The sequence below is a fragment of the Dasypus novemcinctus genome, chromosome 9 (assembly GCF_030445035.2).
Source record: "Dasypus novemcinctus isolate mDasNov1 chromosome 9, mDasNov1.1.hap2, whole genome shotgun sequence".
Taxonomy (NCBI): domain Eukaryota; kingdom Metazoa; phylum Chordata; class Mammalia; order Cingulata; family Dasypodidae; genus Dasypus; species Dasypus novemcinctus.
In genome coordinates, this window is record NC_080681.1 from 43,339,106 (window position 1) to 43,360,260 (window position 21,155).

The window sequence follows — 21,155 nt, forward strand, 5'->3', positions numbered from 1 at the left end:
CATGAGAAATGAGATCATAAGAAAGCAAATATCTAATATTGAAATGTAATAAATTTGTTCATTTTTCTTTTCCAGTGTAGAGGTTTGCCAATCCTTGAAAAGTTTATATAGTACACCAATTCATTATATTGAGTCTATATGCTAAAAAATGATGTGTACAATAGTTAATATTATTTTTACTTTCTGCATGTTGCTCTGCAGTTCATAGCTATTTTCACTTCTTATGCCAAATGGCCACCTGGCAATGAACCATTTAGAAGGGGATTTTTGTGAAACTGTGGAATTGCAAATTCCACATACAAAGATAATATTTTAAAAAAATGGAAAGTCCTGTTTTTTATTCATTTTTTCACCAGACTAGTTAGTGTTTCTATTACTACTATTATTGCTTTTAGAAGTTCTTGTCAAATGGAGAGCTCCTTAAAATATATCCCATCCCTCTCCCCCCTTTTTAATTAAAGAGAGATTTCTATTTTGGAAACCAAGAAATGTTACAGTTTGATTAATTTCATTCTTTAAAAATATCTAGAGCTTAAAATCAGACAAGTAGAAGGTTTGTGCTCTCCTTTTAAATATCAGTTAATGTAGAGCTTTTACTAAGTTTTATGAAGGCAGGGCCTGGGTCTGTCCTTTTCATGTCTGTATTCACATGCTAGCACAAATTCCTGCACGTAGAAAGTGATGCTTAAATATTGAGTAATGGATGAAGAATAAATTCTTTTTTTTTTTTTAAGATTTAAAAAAAATTCTCTCCCCTTCCCCCTTCCCCTGCCCCAGTTGTCTGTTCTCTGTGTCCATTCGCTGTGTGTTTTCCTGTGCCTGCTTCTATTGTTGTATTGTTGTCAGTGGCACCAGGAATCTCTGTCTATTCTTGTTGCGTCATCTTGCTGCGTCATCTCTCCACATGTGCAGCGCCACTCCTGGGCAGGCTGAACTTTCGTGCTGGGCAGCTCTCCTTAAGGGGCATACTCCTTGTGCGTGGGGCTCCCCTACATGGGAGACACCCCTGCGTGGCACGGCACTCCTTGCATGCATCAGCACTGTGCGTGGGCTAGCTCCACACAGGTCAAGGAGGCCCTGGGTTTGAATCATGGACCTCCCATGTAGTAGACAGATTCTCTATCCGTTGGGCCAAGTCTGCTTCCCAAGAATAAATTCTTAATGAGTGGTGGGCCCAGAGGTTAATATTACAACATGTAATTCAAAATATCAATTCTGTTATTTGCTTCAAAGATTTCAATACCTTAGACCAAAGTAACTGCAGTGAAAGTAAAATATGATATGAATATAGTTGGTCATTAATAAATCAAAATTGTCCTAATCATCGGTATGAAATATATATATTCAGTTTGTTAAAACATTGCTATAAAATTAATCTTTGAGAATAGGATTGTGAGGGTAGGAATTAAAAATAGACTTGATAAATGATTATGGTAGATTAAGAGCCTTTAGGTATGTATGAATGGACGATTAGGAGGTCTTAAATTTTGTATTCTTTTTCAAATTTATATGAAGAAAACAGTTGAAACAAATATAAGAATATATAATGACTAAGGCATAATTGGAGCATTTAAATTTTCTCCTAATCATTTATACATTGCACAACATTGTATGGTGCATTCCATCTGCTGACTTTCTGTGCACTGTGTTAACTAGTTAAATTGGCCTCTCAGTCAGTATGGAAGGGCAGGTATTGTTTGATAGTCCTGTCTCTTGGTTTATGTTACTTCCCTGAGCTTTCATTTCTTGTTTTCACTTCTTTGAAAGAGATGAAATGATCTTTCAGAAAATTCCTTTCCCAAAACAAGTTGGGGTACAACTGTAAGTGGCCCAAAATATTAAAAACAAATATAATAAAACAAACCTATACCATTTTTTTTTTTTTTTGCTTAGTACTATATAGCTTCACATTTTATTTAATTCCTCTACATATTCTTGTTAATTTAACTTTATGGTAGATATATTTTGAATAATATGTAGAGTAACTTTGTAGATGATTAAATTCTCAGTCCTTTTGAAAGAAATGTACCATTTCAATTAACTTGAAAATTATATAAATAACCATTAAAATGTCAGTCTATGTATTTTTAAACTTTAAAAATATCTTTAGTCTTTGAATGCCTTCTTTTCTGTGAAACTTCACAGTTCTGGAGTCTCACAAGTGATAACAATTTTGCTTTTTAATTGTTACAGACCCAGTTATACATGCACCTGACAAACTACTCTGTGAACAAGCATAATGAGCATTTTGAACGGGATGAAACTGAAAACAAAGGCAGCAAACGTTCTATCAAATGGTTTACAGAATTTCTACAAGCAAATGAACATGATGTTGCTAAGTTTTGGAGTGATATTTCAGTAAGATTATACCATTCTTCAATTATATCTACCTTCCTCAGCATTAAAGGACCATCAGCAATTTCAAATAACAACAGAGTACATTAGATTGGGCAGATAAAGTGTGTTTTCATGAAGGAGGTGGAACCTTTGAGAGATGAGTAGGATTTTTACTGCCAGAGATGGGGGGAGGGAATTCTACGTAGAAGCAAAAACTTAAGTAAAGGCAGGAAGATATGAGGCTAGTGATGAGTGGTCTAAGTTGGTATATATGGCATTTGTGGGAGAGTTGTGGGACTTAAGGCTGACTAGATACATGGAGGCCAGATTTTAGATCTGAAAAATAAGGTTTAATTTGGTAAGCACTGGGATTCATTCAGGTTTTTAAGGCAAAAAGTAATGTGACCAAAGACTGAATTTGAAAGATAAATCTTGCAGTTAGTATGAGATAGATTAGAGTGGAAACCAAGAGTAGGGAGAGAGGGCATTTAGGAGGCTCTTATAGTGGTTTCATTAAGATGAGTGGCCTGAATTGAAACATGGTGGGACCTATAAGCTTGTAAAACAGGTGACAGTGAGATAAACATAGGAATCTAAGACGATAACTTTGGTGAAGCAGATTCTTCATTCTAGCAGAGGGATTGAAATGGTATTCAAAGTCAGAGGAATACGTCTTTTGAAAACGTAATATGATTAGGGCTGCACAATTTGATTCAGCTCACTTTTGGGGTGAATAGCTTATAATTTAAATAAATCTGTCCTGGAAAATGGTCATCAAAGTTCAGAGTTAGTTGGGCTTGAGTTTCTCTTACTGAGAGAATCAATTAGAGGGAAAATGTAGTATCATTATATTTACCTTTTTTGTTGATTGCTTTGCTGTGTGTTTTGTTTTATGTTGTTTTAACCTGATTTTCTCTGCTACTCCCTTTAGATCCAAATGTCCCTATGGGTCAGACAAGTAAGAAGGAGTGAAGTAGTCCAGAGAGAAGAATATAGGGTGTTCTAGGAACTATGGTAATCTGAAGAGCAGATGCAGGCTGAAGGGATAGTCACCACTCGGCACTTATTGGTGCCACAGGGACATTCTTTTCATTTGTCAATAGAAGTCATAATTCTCTGATTTGCAAAGTTGGCAACTAATTCATAATTTATAAAAAGGTAGGGTCTGCACCAAAGATGTTTGTTGGCTGGATTTGATGATATGGCCACCAATTAGTTAACTTTTTGTTTTATCTTCCTGAGAGCCTAATGCCTCCAAACTAGAAATTAGATTAAAACATGCTCTCTTTATTTATTTATCTATGTATTTATTTTACCAAGACCAATTTTGTGGATATTCCAAAATATATTCTAATAATGATAATTTACTATCACAGACAGTATGAAGCATCAGTCTTAAAATTCATTATTTTTGGACATGAGCTCTTGATGGAAGGTCATACAAGATGATACCTTGCTGGTTAGTGAATGTGTCATTAGATGACTAGGTCAAAGGGACTGACAAGTTCATATTCCCTCTATCAGTCTTTTGTTCCTGTACCAAATTTTTCATGTCCATACTGATTTGTTAATTAAGGAGATGTCTTTGTGAAGAGGTAGAACCTGTGAACAGTCTTGGTAAGGAATGTATAGAAAGAGCCAGAGAGAAATATAAACATCATTCAGTTTGCATGCATTAATTTTAAATGGTACTTTCTCCACAGAATTGAATTAGGAGAAGATATACAAGTAAGAATAATACTAGTAAGAGAACAGGGAATTAACTTTTCTGTTAGAGCTCAAAGTACAATATTTCAAAATGACCATTTTTTGAAAATGGCCAATGAAAGCTTATTAAGATTTTTTTTTTAAGTTTATTTTTTATTTATTTTTCTCGCCTCCGCCCCCCCACCAGGTGTCTGCTCTCTCTGTCCATTCGCTGCGTGTTCTTCTGTGACTGCTTCTATCCTTATCAGCGGCACCGGGAATCTGTGTTTCTTTTTGTTGCATCATCTTGTTGTGTCAGCTCTCTGTGTGTGCGGCGCCATTCATGGGCAGGCTGCACTTTCTTTCACGCTGGGTGGCTCTTCTTATGGGGCGCACTCCTTGTGCGTGGGGCTCCCCTACACGGGGGACACGCCTGTGTGGTAGGGCACTCCTTGCGCGCATCAGCACTGCACATGGGCCAGCTCCACATGGGCCAAGGAGGCCCGGGGTTTGAACCATGAACCTCCCATGTGGTAGGTGGATGCCCTATCCGTTGTCCAAGTCTGCTTCCCCTTACTAAGATTTGACTCATTTCATGATCGCCTATAAATGGGTAAATTTGCATTACTCTTGGGTACATTAGCTAGAATGTACATTAAAAACTAGTAAATAAACAAATAATTGATGATCAATAAATTGTTAAATTTTCCAAGTAGTTTTATTATGATTGTCTTATCAAACTGCTTGCCATTTTGTAATTATTTGAAAATTTGCTTTCTTTATTGAGAATTACATATGCTTTATATAAATATCTTTTTAAGGTGAATCAATGGGATAATATAAAAAGAATTATAGGAGGAAATGAATAAGGAAATTATGTCGTAAATTTTAATCTTAATGCCTTAGTTTACAAATTCCATGAATTTAATTTAGGTCTTTTTCAGTGAACTCTGTTTTAGGGGGATAATTTCTCTAAAAAGCAACCATCTACATATGGTTGTACTAATATTCGTCAGTACCCTTTATCAGGAACAGAGCTGTGTGCTTTTGGGCTTGTCAAGAACTAGTAAGTGGGAAATGGATGTAGCTCAACTGATAGAGCTTCCACCTACCATATGGGAAGACCTGGGTTCAATCCCTAGGGCCTCCTAGTGAAAAAGAAGAGAAAGCATGCCTGCGCAGCAAGCCAGTACTCATGCGAGTGCTCACATGGTGAGCCAGTGCCTGCATGAGTGCCTGCACCCATGTGAGTGCCTGTGTGGTGAGCCAGTGTCCTGCACAAGTGAATCATGCAGCAAGATAATGATGCATCAAGAAAGACAAGGGGAGAGTTAAGGTGAAGCACAGCAGAGACCAGGAACTAAGGTGGCGCAGTTGACAGGGAACCTCTCTTTGCATCAGAGGTCTCCAGGATCAAATCCTAGTGAATCCTAGGGGAGAGAAAATGAGAAGAGAAGACAAATAGACAGCAAAAACAGTAGGGTGGGAGGAAGAAAATAAATAAAAATAAATCTTAAAAAAGAAACAGCAACTAATAAGACAGTAGAAAATCAGGCCATGGATATTAAAAATGGTTATAATCCCTCATAAAACTGTCTTTGCTTAATACTTTTCATATACTTAAGGAACACATATATAAATTATGTTTTGTTTTTTGTTTTTGTTTTTTAAAGATTTTATTTATTTTATTTAATTTCCCCCCCTCCCCTGGTTGTCTGTTCTTGGTGTCTATTTGCTGCGTCTTGTTTCCTTGTCCGCCTCTGTTGTCGTCAGCGGCACGGGAAGTATGGGCGGCGCCATTCCTGGGCAGGCTGCACTTTCTTTTCACGCTGGGCGGCTCTCCTCACGGGCGCCCTCCTTGCGCGTGGGGCTCCCCTACGCGGGGGACACCCTTGCGTGGCACGGCACTCCTTGCGCGCATCAGCACTGCGCATGGCCAGCTCCACACGGGTCAAGGAGGCCCGGGGTTTGAACCGCGGACCTCCCATATGGTAGACGGACGCCCTAACCACTGGGCCAAAGTCCGTTTCCCATAAATTATGTTTTAAAGCAATGGCACTATGATAAAAACCTTCAAAAGCATTAGTAGAAATTGTTTTTGGTTCTATCTCTTCTGATTTTCGTATATACTGGTAATCTTGCCTTCATGGTCATGTGTTGTTTTCTACATAGCAAAGGCAGATATGTATTTGAGGACCTATTAATTTTTATTTCCCCAGGCTGTGTTTTTTTTTTTTTTCTCAATAGAGACACATATTAGCCAAAGTATTTATTTTATTTTCCTACTCTCAAGTGGTTTTAGGCATACCTCCAAAGATTTATATGAAATAGCTTTTGTCTTTTATCTTATCATACTCAGGTGTTACCATGCACTTGTTATTTTGAATGAAATTTACTGATTACAGCCTCTCACAGCATCACTGACACTCACAACATCTTTAACACTTATTCCTAGATAAGATCTGGGCTGGGCTGGGAAATAGAGAAGTTAACATCTATCTTACCTATTTTCTCCCATCTAATAATTTTTGCTCCTTCCACCAGGTAGTTGAATATGTGTCCAATCTGACATGTGAGGTGGAATTCTAGAGGAATGAAAGAGTAACAGAAACAATAGTAGTAAAGTAGCTACCATGTTCCAGGTTTACTTTGTTCTAGACTCTATACTAAGAATTTCACATGGAATCTTATTTTGTCTTTATGACAGTCTCTTTGTGAACAGATATTATTGCTGCTTCCAGTTTACTTTGAAAAATGAGATTCATGAAGTTTTAAGCAACATGACCAAAGTTGCACAGCCAGAAAATAGCAAAGCCAGGAACCAATTAGGAAGTCTGGCTTCAGAGACAAGTTCTTAACTGCCCTGCTTGCTGTATTGCCAGTACCTGTAGATGGGCAGTTATAAAGACAATATATTCCAAGCAAAAACCAATTAGACAGTTATTCACAACCTATAACTTGTTCTCAAACTTCAGTAAACCAGCCTTTGGTTTTTAAAATCAGGAACTCACCCTGGTAGCATTAGGTGTTTTTTCACAGAAAATGTTGATAGCTAGTTCTTTAATGGCAAAACTCTCATCTCCGAAAACTAAGAAATATTATACAAATTCATCACTGCACAAAGAAAACTAAGTCTTGTAGATTCTGTCCTCTGATCCCTTTAAGGGCTTTGTCTAACTGGAGGTTGAAGGTTCTGTAATGTTGTTTGTGAATTAATTTACTCTCCTGGGATATTTTCCCCTGTCACTCCTTATTTCACCCCCTTGTTGTTACTGTGAAGGCTAGCAAATGTTCCTACTCTTACTTTATTTAATGAGAGAAGCCATTTTATCAAGTTTTATTTATTTCACGAAGATTTTTCTAGTATCTACTAAGTGCTAAACACTATTGTAGGCACTGGGAATAGAATCATAAATATGACAGTCAAAGCACCTTGATATAACGAAAAATATGTAAATACCTCCTGGTTATATGCTGTAAATGGCATTATGTAGGATGATGCTGTAAGAAATGATAGAGGTCAAGGAAGACCTTTTAATTACCAAGGGGCCAGTAGTCATGGCAATACCAGGACAAGAGCATTCCAGGAAGAGGAGACAGCTAGTGCAAAGAACCTAATGCAGAAGGAAGGCTTATTACTTGAGAAGCCCAAACAAGGGGAATATGGCTGTAGTATAGTGGGCAGGGGAGAGATTTGGCTGAAATGAAGTCAGAGAAGGGGCAGGGGCTAGATGCCTTTAAATTTTATAAACCTCACCAGGAAGCTAGATATGTATTCTCTTATAGTAAATGATGTACAAAACAATAAGCCATTTCCCCCTCTTTTGTCATAATCCTTATAGGAATTGGTGGTAAAGACTCTGATTGTAGCAGAGCCTCATGTCCTCCATGCTTATCGAATGTGCAGACCTGGTCAACCTCCAGGAAGTGAAAGTGTCTGCTTTGAAGTCCTGGGATTTGATATTTTGTTGGATAGAAAACTAAAGCCATGGCTTCTGGAGGTAAGGCATTCTTTAAGAAGAAAGAAGTTATCACTGTTGTGTATTAAAACAAGTGTTTTTAAAATACCCTATGTACTTATTAAAATTGCGTGCTTGGCATAGTTGTCTCATTAACTGAGCAGAATGAGGCCCGATTGGAAGGGTGAGTAGGAAAAGTCAGGGATCAGAATGGTTCCAAGAATGAATCAGTGTGTGTTTGATATTGCTTTACCCAAATAAGTACTTAGTGAATTTTTAGGCCAGGTATTTTGAATATATGTATGTATCTGCTTTTACTGATTTATTGTCTACTTGATCTATTATTTTCTCAACCTCACAGCTTCTACCACTTGATGGCTTCTGGATATATTCTTTTCTCTGTCTGGGTGCATGGGCTTCAAGACCAGCATTCCTGTCCCCCTCTATGTGTCTCCCTTAAAAATCTCTAAGACGATGGGGTCTCCAATTGATCCATTAATCCAGGTGGTCTAAATTCTCCTTTAAGGCCCTATTATATGCCTCAGGCTCCTCACATGTCCAGCTTGACAACTCTATGCCTTTGGGCTTACTAGATCAGAGTTGTCATTATTTTCCTTTGATTATGAAAGGTCACTTAAGAACATTTGGAAATTATAGACTAACATGAAGAAAATAAAGATTATCTCTGTTTAGGATTTTTGTTTCTTGCAAGTCATATCTATATTTATATATTATATGTGGAAGATACTTCAGAAGTCATGTGGTCCAGCAATACCCCATCCAGCAATTCCCTCTAAACTCTGTGATATGCAGTCACAGAGCTTTCACATGGCCATTGAAGTATTTTGTTTAGGAAACTTTATTAGGAAAATAGCACACATCTAAACACTTAGTGTTTACTGGATTAGCTACATTTCAAGGAATATATTGCTGCAGGAGAGGTAGTCAATAGCTACCTTTCACTTTCCTCCTTTCACTTTAAATTGGTTATCTTTTTATTTTTTGCTAGTGATTTAGTAATTAGAAGTTTGATGTCTAATATCAAGGTATGCATGAGCAAATTGAGTGGATGATAGGTGAGGACAAAGTATCCAAAATATATTTTTTAAGAGTATTTTTCCATCTTGAAAGTCAAAGGTTTTGTATATGTTCAATCTACTATGAGCAAATATTTATATTTTAAAGAAAATACAGGTGCTCAAATTTTGCTCCTCGGATCCTACAATAAGATTAATGTGAGGAATTTTGCTTATCCCTTTGCTTTTTCCAATCTTTGGAAAAAGTGCTTGACTCTGTACCATAGACCCTTCACCTTACAAAGGCCTGGCATTTTCTTCTGCAAGTTTATTACTGTCTGTAGCTATCCTTTCCTGCTCTTAGCTGAATTTTCCTCTACCTCTGCTCCTTATCTATTATGCTTGGAAGAGTGGGGAAGGAGAGTCACATGCATGATCTGGAACTAAAGGATAGATATTTTAATAGATTGTTTTTTTAAACCTTTGCCTAAGTGGAGCCTTTCATTAGCTGGTTTATCAGATTGACTCTGACTGAATCTTACATAGATCTTGCTTCTTTGCATTTTGCTCTTAGGTAAAACTAGTGTTTCAGATGTATGTTATAAAATACTTTTTGGCGCCATCAAGTGGAATATGGTAGAAGGTGCATTTGAGAATGTGGTCCCTTTTAGTTAAATAGAATAATTACAGATAATGATTAGTAGTGGCAGAATTTTAGACAATTTTAAGCACTAGAAAACATTTATCAGGAAAAAAGTAGAAATTGAATAAATATTCTGCCAATACTTTAAGCACCCTTAAGTTAATTTCAACAAGTTAATTTCAACAAGGACATTTAGTTATAATTATTGTTCTAGGTGGTGGAAATAAAAGAAGACTAAAACACAATACCTGTCCTGGGGGACATAATAATTTAGTGGGGACACAGATGTGTGCTTTATGGTAATAGTTATAAGTTTAAGAAGGGACACAGGGAAATAGCACAACCATTAGGGCAATTAACTCTATGTATGCATGTGTATATTTGGGAGTTAAAAAAATCTTTGCAGTAGAGAGAACACCTGAGCAGAATTTTTAAAGCTGCAGAAGGTGAGGTAGTGTCTGGGGCTGGTACAGATCGGGTGCCATGGGGTGAAGCCACCAGTCAGAGGGAACAGCACTAATTAGTAGCACAGAATGCTTATTTTGATATAAGCATGAAATGAGTGTTTTTTTTTCTTCTTTTTTTGATAATAATTAAAACTATTGTTTGGACAGTTAATAAACAGTATTTGCTAATTTAATTTACTTTCTAATAATTTTGATTTTTGTTTCAAATGCATTTAAAAACTGTCTCATTTTAAGACTGAGATCTGAGATTTGAAAACCAAGAAAACATTCAGCATTACAGAGTAGCATTTTAGCTGTGTGAAACCCTGATTTTCAGAGCTTCTTCTGACAGCTGTTGAGGTTCTCCTTTTAATTTTTTCTTTTCCTTTCTCATATAACTTCCAACACATACACATAATCTTGAAGTTTACTTAAATTGAAAACAAGATTTTCATAATTTCCACATGTTAATTTTTCTTGTTTGGATAAATTTCTTCATAGACCAATTTCTTTTATATTATAATAGGAGGAATCTGATATAGGTAAGAAGAAAGAAATATGAGGTTGTGTTATACCAAGAACTCACTCATAGTTCTGAAGAATGGATATGCCTGACAGAATTCCCGACTACAATTTTGGAATGCAACACCCAAGAATTTCTATAATAGTAGATAATATTTCAAAGAACCACTTAATCATCAGTTACTAAATGTCTGTTTTATTTTATCCTGTTGCATGTAGTAGCAGAACTATCATTAATTGTATTACAAATTTGAGAAATTTGAACAATATGGAATGGTTGGAATTTTTTTCATATGTCACTTTACCCTTTCTCTGCACTTGTAAAAGAAATGCTTAAAACTTTGAATTAATAAATTAATTAGTTCCTTTTCTCATTTTCACATGGAGTAAATGGGTACTCCTGTAATTGCTGGGGTATCTCTGCCCCTTGAGTCCTGATTTCTAAATCAGAAATCAACAAAGGATCAAAATATAATATGCCATATCTGTATAAAAGGAGTAGCATGCATCAGTCAAAATGATGGCATGAAAGATTTTCATGTTACGTTGTTAAGAGAAAATTTGCATGATCAAATATGATAGTATAGACATGTGTATGTAAGTTAAAATTAATACTATAAACATGTATGCATAGAAAATATCTGGAATACTATTTACCAAATGGTAAATAATACACTAGGTAGTGAGATTATAGGTGAATTTTTTTTTTGGTAATTTATTTTGCTTCTATTTACTAATGTTCTTCTGCAGCGTACCTGTGCCACATTTCCAGTTAGTGGAATTTGTATTCCTGGATGACTTCTTGAGTAAAACCTGCTATTTTCTTCAGCTGCCAATTGTAGAATCCATGCTCTTGTGGTAATGGATTTGTATGATTAAAAACCTTCTTTATCATGAGTAGCACATACTCTTTGATATAGTCTTTTGGTTTAGTTGATGGCCACAGAGCTGAGTTGTAGTATTGAACTTATTAGCAGTGTTCTACCAACTGAGCTAATCATTTAATTACTTTTCTTAACAAATACCTGCTATTCTTGTTACCATTTCTTAACAACAAAAAGATAAAAAGAAAAATTCCAGCTCTTGAAGTGGTAGCATATGGTATATAATAGTTTTCAGTGTATATATAGTTATTACTTACTTTTCCTCTTAATGAATTCTTGGAATTGACATCAGAAAGTATGAATAGCCACAAATGGCACATTTGTTACCATGAGTCCTTATACAGTTAGAAAATCTCACAGAGATTGGTCTGCAGCTACCCTTAATGGTACCTTTGAGTGATATAGTCAGTGTCTTTGGAAGTGAAAATGGATGAATTATTGTTTTGAGCCAGGTAGAAAGAAACAAAATTTCCTTTTTATGCAACAGTAGATGAATTCATCAGTAAAATCTTGAAGCATTAAAAAGAAGATACTTATTGTTTCTATATGCTGTTTATATGCATGTAATTATTGCTAGAAGAGGTAACATGTATATCACTTATTACTACTGATCTTCCACCTTTTTTTGTCAGGATGAGTCATTTTTAATTCCCCTAAAATTACAGTCTAGAGCCCATGGGGTAATGGGTTGGAGAGAGGGGAGGGGACAGAGGGCAGATAATGATGACAGTGAAGATCTTGAGCTAAGGCAGCAGGGGGGTGGGGTAGCACCAATAATCAATTCTTTGACCCGATTGTTGTGAGGAAGGGATGTGGGGCAATGGTACCTCGGCCATCTATCCTGTAAAGCTTTGTGGTTTATTTTACAGTACTTATACTGGTTGAGGATCCCATATTAGATAAGCAAATATGCATTGAATAATTATTGACTTTCCAACATTTGGGTATTCTCATTGTTTGTAATTTTCAGATTAATCGAGCCCCAAGCTTTGGAACTGATCAGAAAATAGACTACGATGTAAAAAGAGGAGTGCTGCTAAATGCATTGAAACTACTAAACATCAGGTGAAGTATTCCTTCCATCTTTTGTAACCTTTTTTTCCTGCATTTGCCATAGAAGAATCATTTGTATGTAAAACTTGTTCTTTCTGCATGTGTGTGTTTTGAAGGAAATTGCTTGTTTCAGTTTTTTAATTGCTTTAATTGAATGGACACAAAACCTTTTAGTTTTTTTGTAATCTTCCCTCTCCCCCTTTAATATGTTTTTCTGTTCCCCATATAATGCTCTCTATCTATAGTAGATATGGTTAAATTACAGCATTGATATAACTATTCAATAGAGTAAGTAGACGAATTGGAAAATACCTTTGGAAATTCTCTAGATTATCTTCCTTATTTCATAAGTGAAGAAACTAAAACACAGAGAGGTCATTCTGGAAGACAAGAAAATCTCAAGAACGGTTTTCCTATCTGTTAGTCCAGCAAACTTCCCACTATGTCATGTAAACAAATGAAAGACTAGTATTAACTGAAGGCTGTCCCATGTAAAGGATAGAAAGAGTGGGTAGTAAAATTTGAGAGGAGACTTGGTTGGTGTGGGAGGTAGTTGCTGTATACATAACCATGGATATTGAATATTTGAAATACTATTATATGGGAAAAGCTTTTGGCTTATTGTGAACGAAATCTGTTTGGAATTTGACTAAACTGCTTCATGAAGTAGTGAGTTGTTTGCCATTGTAAGTGTTCAAGCAGAGTTGGATTTTAAGATTTCAGTTTATTCTAATTGTCATTTTGAGACCTCTGTAAAAGTTCTGGGATACTGGTAAGTGATTTGTTTATTTTAAATATTTCTAGGCATTTACCAGGTGCCTGACTGAGAAGTAGTTTTATATGTAAAGTACCATTCAAGAAAGAGACAACTTTGTTGAGAAGTTTTTGTATGGCCCTTTCTTTTGCCTGATCAAAGATGGACTTGGCCAAATTCTACTAAAATTTCAATTACCCCAAAAGAATTGAGTAGAAAGGAAAAAGATGTAGAATGAGATTTTTTTGCTTATACAAGTATCATTTTTGGATTATTTAAGCAATATGCCTTCCCTCAAAACATTTACTATTATTTGCTCAGATGGCCTTGGTATTTAGTCTTTTTTTGTCAGAAGAATGAGCTATGTCTTTTGACTTTGTCAGTGATACTACCAGTTTGTGACATTATCTATGGACATTTTTTGGTCCTTCTTAAAATAAGGCATAGGCGATTTAAAAAGAAAGAAATTTCTAGACCTAAAACTAAGCAAGAATTGAAATTGTCATTTTTTTTTTTTTTAGTATTGTGGCACAGAGAATTTAGGACAACTCTTAACATTTAGAGCATATGCTAATGAGGCATTCACTAAAGTGCCTTTTCTCTCCAACCAGAAGAAGAGCTCTATGGGTGTGTGTATTAGACTGGTTTTTACCATGAATAGGTCCATGATGGGCACATCCCAGGAACATAAGCAGAAACTAAGAACACTGTGAGAATTATGGCCTATTTACTGAATATTATAGGTTTTATTTTCATGTGGACTGTTTTAATTTGGGGTATAATAAATAGTTCCATGATTTCATCAATTCCCTATTTGCATATATTGGAATGGTCTTTTTTTTAAATTGTATTAACTTTTTGCTTAAGAGCCTAAATGGATTTCTATTGCCAATACTTAAAGAAATCTAAATGCCTTCCATAATATAACATTATCTTAGCTGTCCTATTTTATTTCCTTTTTCTCTCCAACCCAAACTGTTTCAGTTAGTCTGATTATCTCTTTATTTTTCCCATGCTGCTTGCCCACTCTCACGGACCCTTTCTGTGCACAACTTAAATCCCATCTGGTATTATGAAATCTTCCCTTTTAGCCCACATAGTCTTGCCCATCTTTGAGTTCTAGGAGGGATAATGTATGGTTTATCACTTTGTTTTCTCTTATGATCTGTGCTGTTTTACTTGGGCATTGTTGATTTTTCTTTTCAATTTGATTTTAATTTCCTTTAAGCCAAGGAGTATATACTTTTCTATTCCTCACAGTCCTTAGCATAGTGCTTTGCTCTGTATGGGCCCCATCTGTATCCTAAAGTTCATTTTTCAAACATATGCTTTTAGTCTCAGGGAATTCCAGAGGAGTATAAATTTCTCAGGGTATTCCATCACAACTCTTGGGAGTCCAGAGGCTCTCATTGAGGGGATCAGTGTATATCCCTTTGTATTTGTATGGCGCAATACAATCTGGGTTCAGATTCAAATAATTATCTGAAACATTGTGCTTAAGGTTTTCAGAGACAAGACACAGTAAAAGGGGCTATATGAAGAACACATATAACTTCTTTTCTGCAATAAAAGAATCATCCAACCTTGTGTTGTGGCAATATTACTGGGTTGATAAGAATCTTCCTCCATATGTATTCTATTTGAATCATGAAAATAGAGTTTGGAAAAGACATTCACTGTCCCATGAGTGCATGGGTCTGGAAAACATTTAATTTAATTCCGTTACCTGACGCCTATTTGGAAGTAATTCATGGGTTAGAGGTATTTGGCATTTGCAGCATTTTAATGCTACCAGCCGTTGAAACTTTATCTTTGCTGACTTTCTCTGACACTATTTTCTGGCTCCACTTAACTCTGAGCATTCCTCAGTATCCTTTATAGGTTCACTTATTTTCTGCTCCCTAGGTGTCAGTTTTTCAATGTGCTCTTGCCTCTTCCCTTGTTTCTTTCTTGACAATCTCCTTCACTTTTGTGGCATCATTCATGAGTCTGACACTGGAGTCCCTAATCTATACCTGTATGTAGTGAGGTATAGTTAAGGGTGCCTCTCTCCAAGTCTGACCTGCTTTGGCACTCCAGTCCTCCATTTACATGTCTGTTCACCATGTATACTAGATGCTTTTGGTCTATTCGTGCTCAGTAAACATGTAGTAAATGAGTGAATGAATGAATGAATGAAAGCCCGGATGACACTTAAGGTTCAATATGACCAAAGTTGAATTATTTTCATCTTCAAACATGTTCCTCTTGTTGGGTATCTTTTCCTATTATTCTGTTAAGAGTATCAAATACCTCCAACCCACAAAGGCTAAATCTAATTATTCACATATATTTAATGGACATTCCTTTGTGTGTGTGTTAAGTTTTTTAAATTAAAATTTTCATTTTGAGGTAATTTTAGAATACAGCTATAAGAAATAATATATAGAATATATAGGGAAATGGACTTGGCCCAGTGGTTAGGGCATCCGTCTACCACATGGGAGGTTCGTGGTTCAAACCCTGGGCCTCCTTGACCCGTGTGGAGCTGGCCCATACGCAGTGCTGATGCGTGCAAGGAGTGCTGAGCCACGTAGGGGTGTCCCCTGCATAGGGGAGCCCCACACGCAAGGAGTGTGCCCCATAAGGAGAGCCGCCCAGTGCAAAAGAAAGTGCAGCCTGCCCAAGAATGGCGCCGCACACATGGAGAGCTGACACAACAAGATGACCCAAAAAAAAGAGACACAGATTCCCATGCCACTGACAACAAAGAAACAAGTGGACAAAGAAACAAGTGGACAAAGAAACAAGACGCAGCAAATAGACACAGAGAACAGACAACCAGGACAACCGGGGTGGGGGGTGGGGGGAATAGAAATAAATAAATAAATAAATCTTTAAAAAAAAAAAAGAATATATAGAGAGCCTGTGTTCTCTTCACTCACCTTCTTAATGGACATTCTTAAAGAGCCTGTACTGTGCTAGGAGCTGGAGATAAAAAAATGAATAAAATTTCCTCTCCTTAAGTAGCTCCTTATTAAAGGGAAACATATGTTTAATGACAAGGACAGTACAACATTATAATCACACATACCTAGTCTTCTAACTTTCTTTGCTATGCTAGTTAATGACGTAACCACCCACATAAAAATCTAGGCTATAGCACTGGGGGTTATCCTAAACTCCTTCCTTTTTTATGAATCATCTGAATTTATCAAATTTGTGAGTGTCTCTTAATTTCTTATTCTCCTCTTCAAGTTTAAAGACTTCTTCAGGACTATTTTCCTGGCTTCTTCCCTGCTTCTAATACTAACCCTGTCCCATTTAGAGTTTCCACATTGTTGCTCTGCAAGTCACTCAACAAATTCATAATCAAAATTCTTACAAAAAGCTCAGGACCACTTCTCAGTTTATTTAAGATCCCAGTAAGAGGGTAGAGACCCACCCTGGGTCACACCTCATTAACATAGTCTGATCAAAGACCCTAAATTGATCTAATCAAGTTACCTAATCAAAAGGTCCCTTAATACAATAAAAGACCCCACACAGGAATGGATTAGTTTAAGAGCATTATCTTTTCTGGGATTCACAAAACTTTAAACTGTCACTTTCCACACTCTGAACCCCAAAAAAGACATGTTCTTTCCATCAGTTGAGATGATCATGTGGATTTTGTTTTCCTTCATTGCACTAATGCAGTGTATTACGTTAATTGATCTTCTTATGTTGAACCAACCTTGTAGATCTGGGATAAATCCGATTTGAACATGGTGTATACATCTTTTAGGATGCTGTTGGATTCAGTGTGCTAATCTTTGGTTGAGGATTTTTGCATCTATATTCATAAGGGGTATTAGTCTGTAGTTTTCTCATGGTATCTTTATCTGTCTTTAGAATGAGAGTTATGTTGCCCTTAATAAAATGAGTTAGAGTGTTCTCTCCTCTTCAATTTTTGGAAGAGTTTGAGCAGAATTGGAGGAAAGTCTCCTTGTAATGTTTGATAGAATTCCCCTGTGAAGCCATCTGGTCTTGGACTTTTCTTTGTTGTAAGAATTTTTATTATGAATCAATTTCTTTACTAGTAATTGGTTTGTTGATATCTTCTATTTCTTCTTCAGTCAATGTAGTAGTTTGTGTATTTCTAAGAACTTGTCCATTTCATTTGGTTATTTAATTTATTGGCATATAATTGTTCATAGTATCCTCTTATAGTCCTTTTTATTTCATCAGAGTTGGTAGTAAAGTCCCCCTTTTCATTTCTAATTTTTATTTGTATCCTTTCTTTTTTTCTTTTTCAGTCTAGCTAAAGGCTGGCCTTTTTGAAGAATGAGGTTTTAGTTTTGTTGATTCTCACTATTGTTTCTTGTTTTCTGTTTCATTTTTCTCAACTCTAATCTTTGTTATTTCCTTCCTTTGCTCACTTTGGGTTTAACTGGCTCTTCATTTTCTAGTTCTTCCAGTTTTGATGTTAGGTCTCTGATTTGAAGTCCTTCTTCTCTTTTAATGTAAGCATTTAGAGTTATAAGCTTTCCTCTCCTTAATCATGAGATTAAATTCTAACATCCTAAATATATAACAAATGTATTTTGTTTGATACCAGTTCCTCAGCACTGCCTTCTCTGCATTCCATAAGTTTTGGTATGCAGTAGTTTCATTTTTATTTGACTCAAGATATTTCCTTATTTTGCTTGTGGTTTCCTCTTTACCCTATTGGTTATTTAAGAGTATGTTATTTAATTGTTTGTTTAAGAGTATGTTATTTAATTTCCATATATTTATGGATTTTCCATTACTTCCTTTGTTATAGATTTCTAGTTTCAATTCCATTGTGGTTGGAGAATGTATAAAGTATGATTTCAGTATATTTGAATTTAGCGAGATGAATTTTGTAACCTAACTTATCATCTATCCTGGAAAATGATCCACGTCTGTTAGAGCTAGCTAGTTTAGAGCATTATTCAAGTCTTATGTCTTTATTGGTCTTCTGACTAGATGTTCTATCCATTATAGAAAAGGGATGTATTAAAGTCTCCTACTATTAATGCAGAACCATCAATTTCTCCCTTCAAATCCATCCATATTTGTTTCATATATTTTGGTGTTCTGCTGTTAGGGGCATATATATTTATTGTTACATCTTCTTGTTGGATTTTCCCCTTTTTCTATATATAATGACCATCTTTGTCCTTCATTACTGTTTTTGATATAAAATATATTTTATCTGGTATAGCTATAGCTGCCCCACCTCTCTTTTGTTATTACTTGCGTGGTATATATATTTTTCCATCCTTTTACTTTCAGTCTACTTTTATCTTTGAATTTAAGGTGAGTCTCTTACGGACAGTCTGTAATTGGGTCATACTTTTTTATCCATTCTGCCAATCTTTGTCTTTTGTCTGGAGAATTTGATCCATTTACATTTATGTCACTATTGATAAGCAGGACTTACCGTTGCTTTTGTTTTCATGTTTTATGCATTTTTTGTTCCTCAATTCTTCTATTAATATCTACTTTTATATTTATTTGTTTTTTTAAATTGTACTATTTTGAGTGTCTTGTTTTCTATCTTAATATATTTTTCATTTATTTTCCTTGTTATCGTGAAATTAAATTCTAACATCCAATATATAACAAGTGTATTTTGTTTGATACCAACTTAACTTCAAGGGCATGCCCATATACTTTTCCTATTTCTCTCTGTTCCCCTACCTTTTTTCTTTGTTATTTTTACCACTTTTATCTTTGTAAATTGTATGTCTAAAACATTAGATTTATCATTATTTTTTTTTAAAGATTTATTTATTTCTCTCCCCTTTTCCCCCCTCCCCACTCCTGTCTCAGTTGTCTGCTCTCTGTGTCTATTTGCTGTGTGTTCTTTGTCCGCTTCTGTTGTCAGTGGCACGGGAATCTGCGTTTTTTGTTGTTGTGTCATCTTGCTGTGTCAGCTCTCTGTATGCGTGGTACCATTCCTGGGCAGGCTGCACTTTCTTTTGCACTGGGCGGCTCTCCTTACAGGGCGCACTCCTTGTGCGTGGGGCTCCCCTATGCGGGGGACACTCCTGCATGGCAGGGCACTCCTTGGGCACATCAGCATTGTGCATGGGCCAGCCCCACACAGGTCAAGGTGGCCCGGGGTTTGAACTGCGAACCTCCTGTGTGGTAGACGGATGCCCTAACCACTGGGCCAAGTCTGCTTCCCTCATTATTGTTTATGCATTTGCTTCTTAGCACTTGTAGGAATTAAGAAGTGGAGTTGGGAGCAGATGTAGCTCAAGTGGTTAAGCACCTGCTTCTCACATGGGAGGTCCTTAGATTAGTTCCTGGTGCATCCTTTAAAAACAAAACAAACAAACAAACAAAAACAAGCAAAACAAACAAACAAAAAAACCAACTCAGTGGAGCCAATGTGGCACAGTGGTTGAGCGTTTGCTTCTCCCATACGAGGGCCTGGGTTCAATCACAAGCCCCCAGTACCTAAGAAAAAAGAAAAAAAAAAAAAGAAAGTTGAGTTGCTTACCAAACAATACACTACAATAATACTGGGCTGTCTAGAGTCCTTTCCTCTCAGTCTGAAGAACTCCCTTTAGCATTGCTTGTAGGGCAGGAATAGTGGAACTTTTGTTTATCTATGGATGTCTCAATTGTCCCCTCATTTTTAAAGGAATGTCTCACTCAATATAAAATTCTTGGTTGGCCTTTGTGCTTTTTTGCCTCCATGGTTTCTGATGAAAAATGGGCAGTCAATACAATTGAGGTTCCCTTGTACATAAGATGTTGCTTACAGCTTTCACAACTCTCTCCTTGTCCTTTGCATTTTATAGTGTGATCAGTATAAGATGGAGTTTATTTTTCTTTATGTTTCTCCTGTTTGGTGTTCTCTGGGTTTCTTGGGTTGTAAATTTTCAAGTCTTTTGCTAAGTTTGGGTACTTGTCTTTCGTTTCATTATTTCTTTGAATATTCCTTCTTTCTTCTCTTTCTGGATCTCCCATAATCTATATATTAGTATGCTTGATGATGTCCCAGAGGTGTCTTAGGCTAATTTTGCTTTTTAAAATTTTTTTTTTTTGCCATTTTTTTAAATTCATTTTTTAAAAATATTACATTAAAAAAATATGAGGTCCCCATTCACCCCTACTGTCCCCACCCCACCACTCCCCCCACAGCAACACTCTCCCCCATCATCATGACACATCCATTGCATTTGGTGAGTACATCTCTGGGCATCGCTGCACCTCATGGTCAATGGTCCACATCATAGCCCATACTCTCCCATGTTCCATCCAGTGGGCCATGGGAGGATCTACAATGTCCGGTAATTGTCCCTGCAGCACCACCTAGGACAACACCAAGTCCTGAAAATGCCTCCACATCTCATCTCCTCCTCCCATTCCCCGCACCCAGCAGCCACCATGGCCACTTTTTCCACACCAATGCCACATTTTCTCGATTACTAACCACAATAGTTCATGAATAGAATATCATTAAGTCCACTCTAATCCTTACTGTATTCCTCCTTCCTGTGGACCTTGGCTTGGTTGTGTCCATTCCACATCTATGTCAAGAGGAGGGGCTTAGATTCCACATGGATACTGGATGCAATCCTCCTGCTTTCAGTTGTAGGCACTCTAGGCTCCATGGTGTGGTGGCTGACATTCTTCAACTCCATGTTAGCTAAGTGGGGTAAGTCCAATAAACCAGAGTGTAGGAGCTGAAGTCGGTTGAGGCTCAGGGCCTGGCTATCATATTGTCAGTCTAGAGATTCAGATCCCTTAGATATATCTTAAACCCCAGCACCAACTACAATTCCAGTAAAGTAGCAGGAAAGGCCTGTGAAAAGAGATCACATCTGAGTCCAGCTCCATCACACAGAAACAT

The 21,155-nt window shown here is 36.5% G+C and overlaps 1 protein-coding gene across 2 annotated transcripts in view; it reads left to right on the forward strand.

The window, feature by feature from the left end:
- The window catches only part of TTLL7 (tubulin tyrosine ligase like 7), a 186,881-nt gene that overhangs the window by 77,351 nt on the left and 88,375 nt on the right, over positions 1–21,155 (forward strand). For both annotated transcript variants that reach the window (XM_071217321.1, XM_004454403.4), the window contains exons 8-10: positions 2,194–2,358; positions 7,866–8,024; positions 12,464–12,558. In XM_071217321.1, coding sequence (XP_071073422.1) covers positions 2,194–2,358; positions 7,866–8,024; positions 12,464–12,558 — 419 coding nt within the window. The remainder of the gene's footprint in view (positions 1–2,193; positions 2,359–7,865; positions 8,025–12,463; positions 12,559–21,155) is intronic.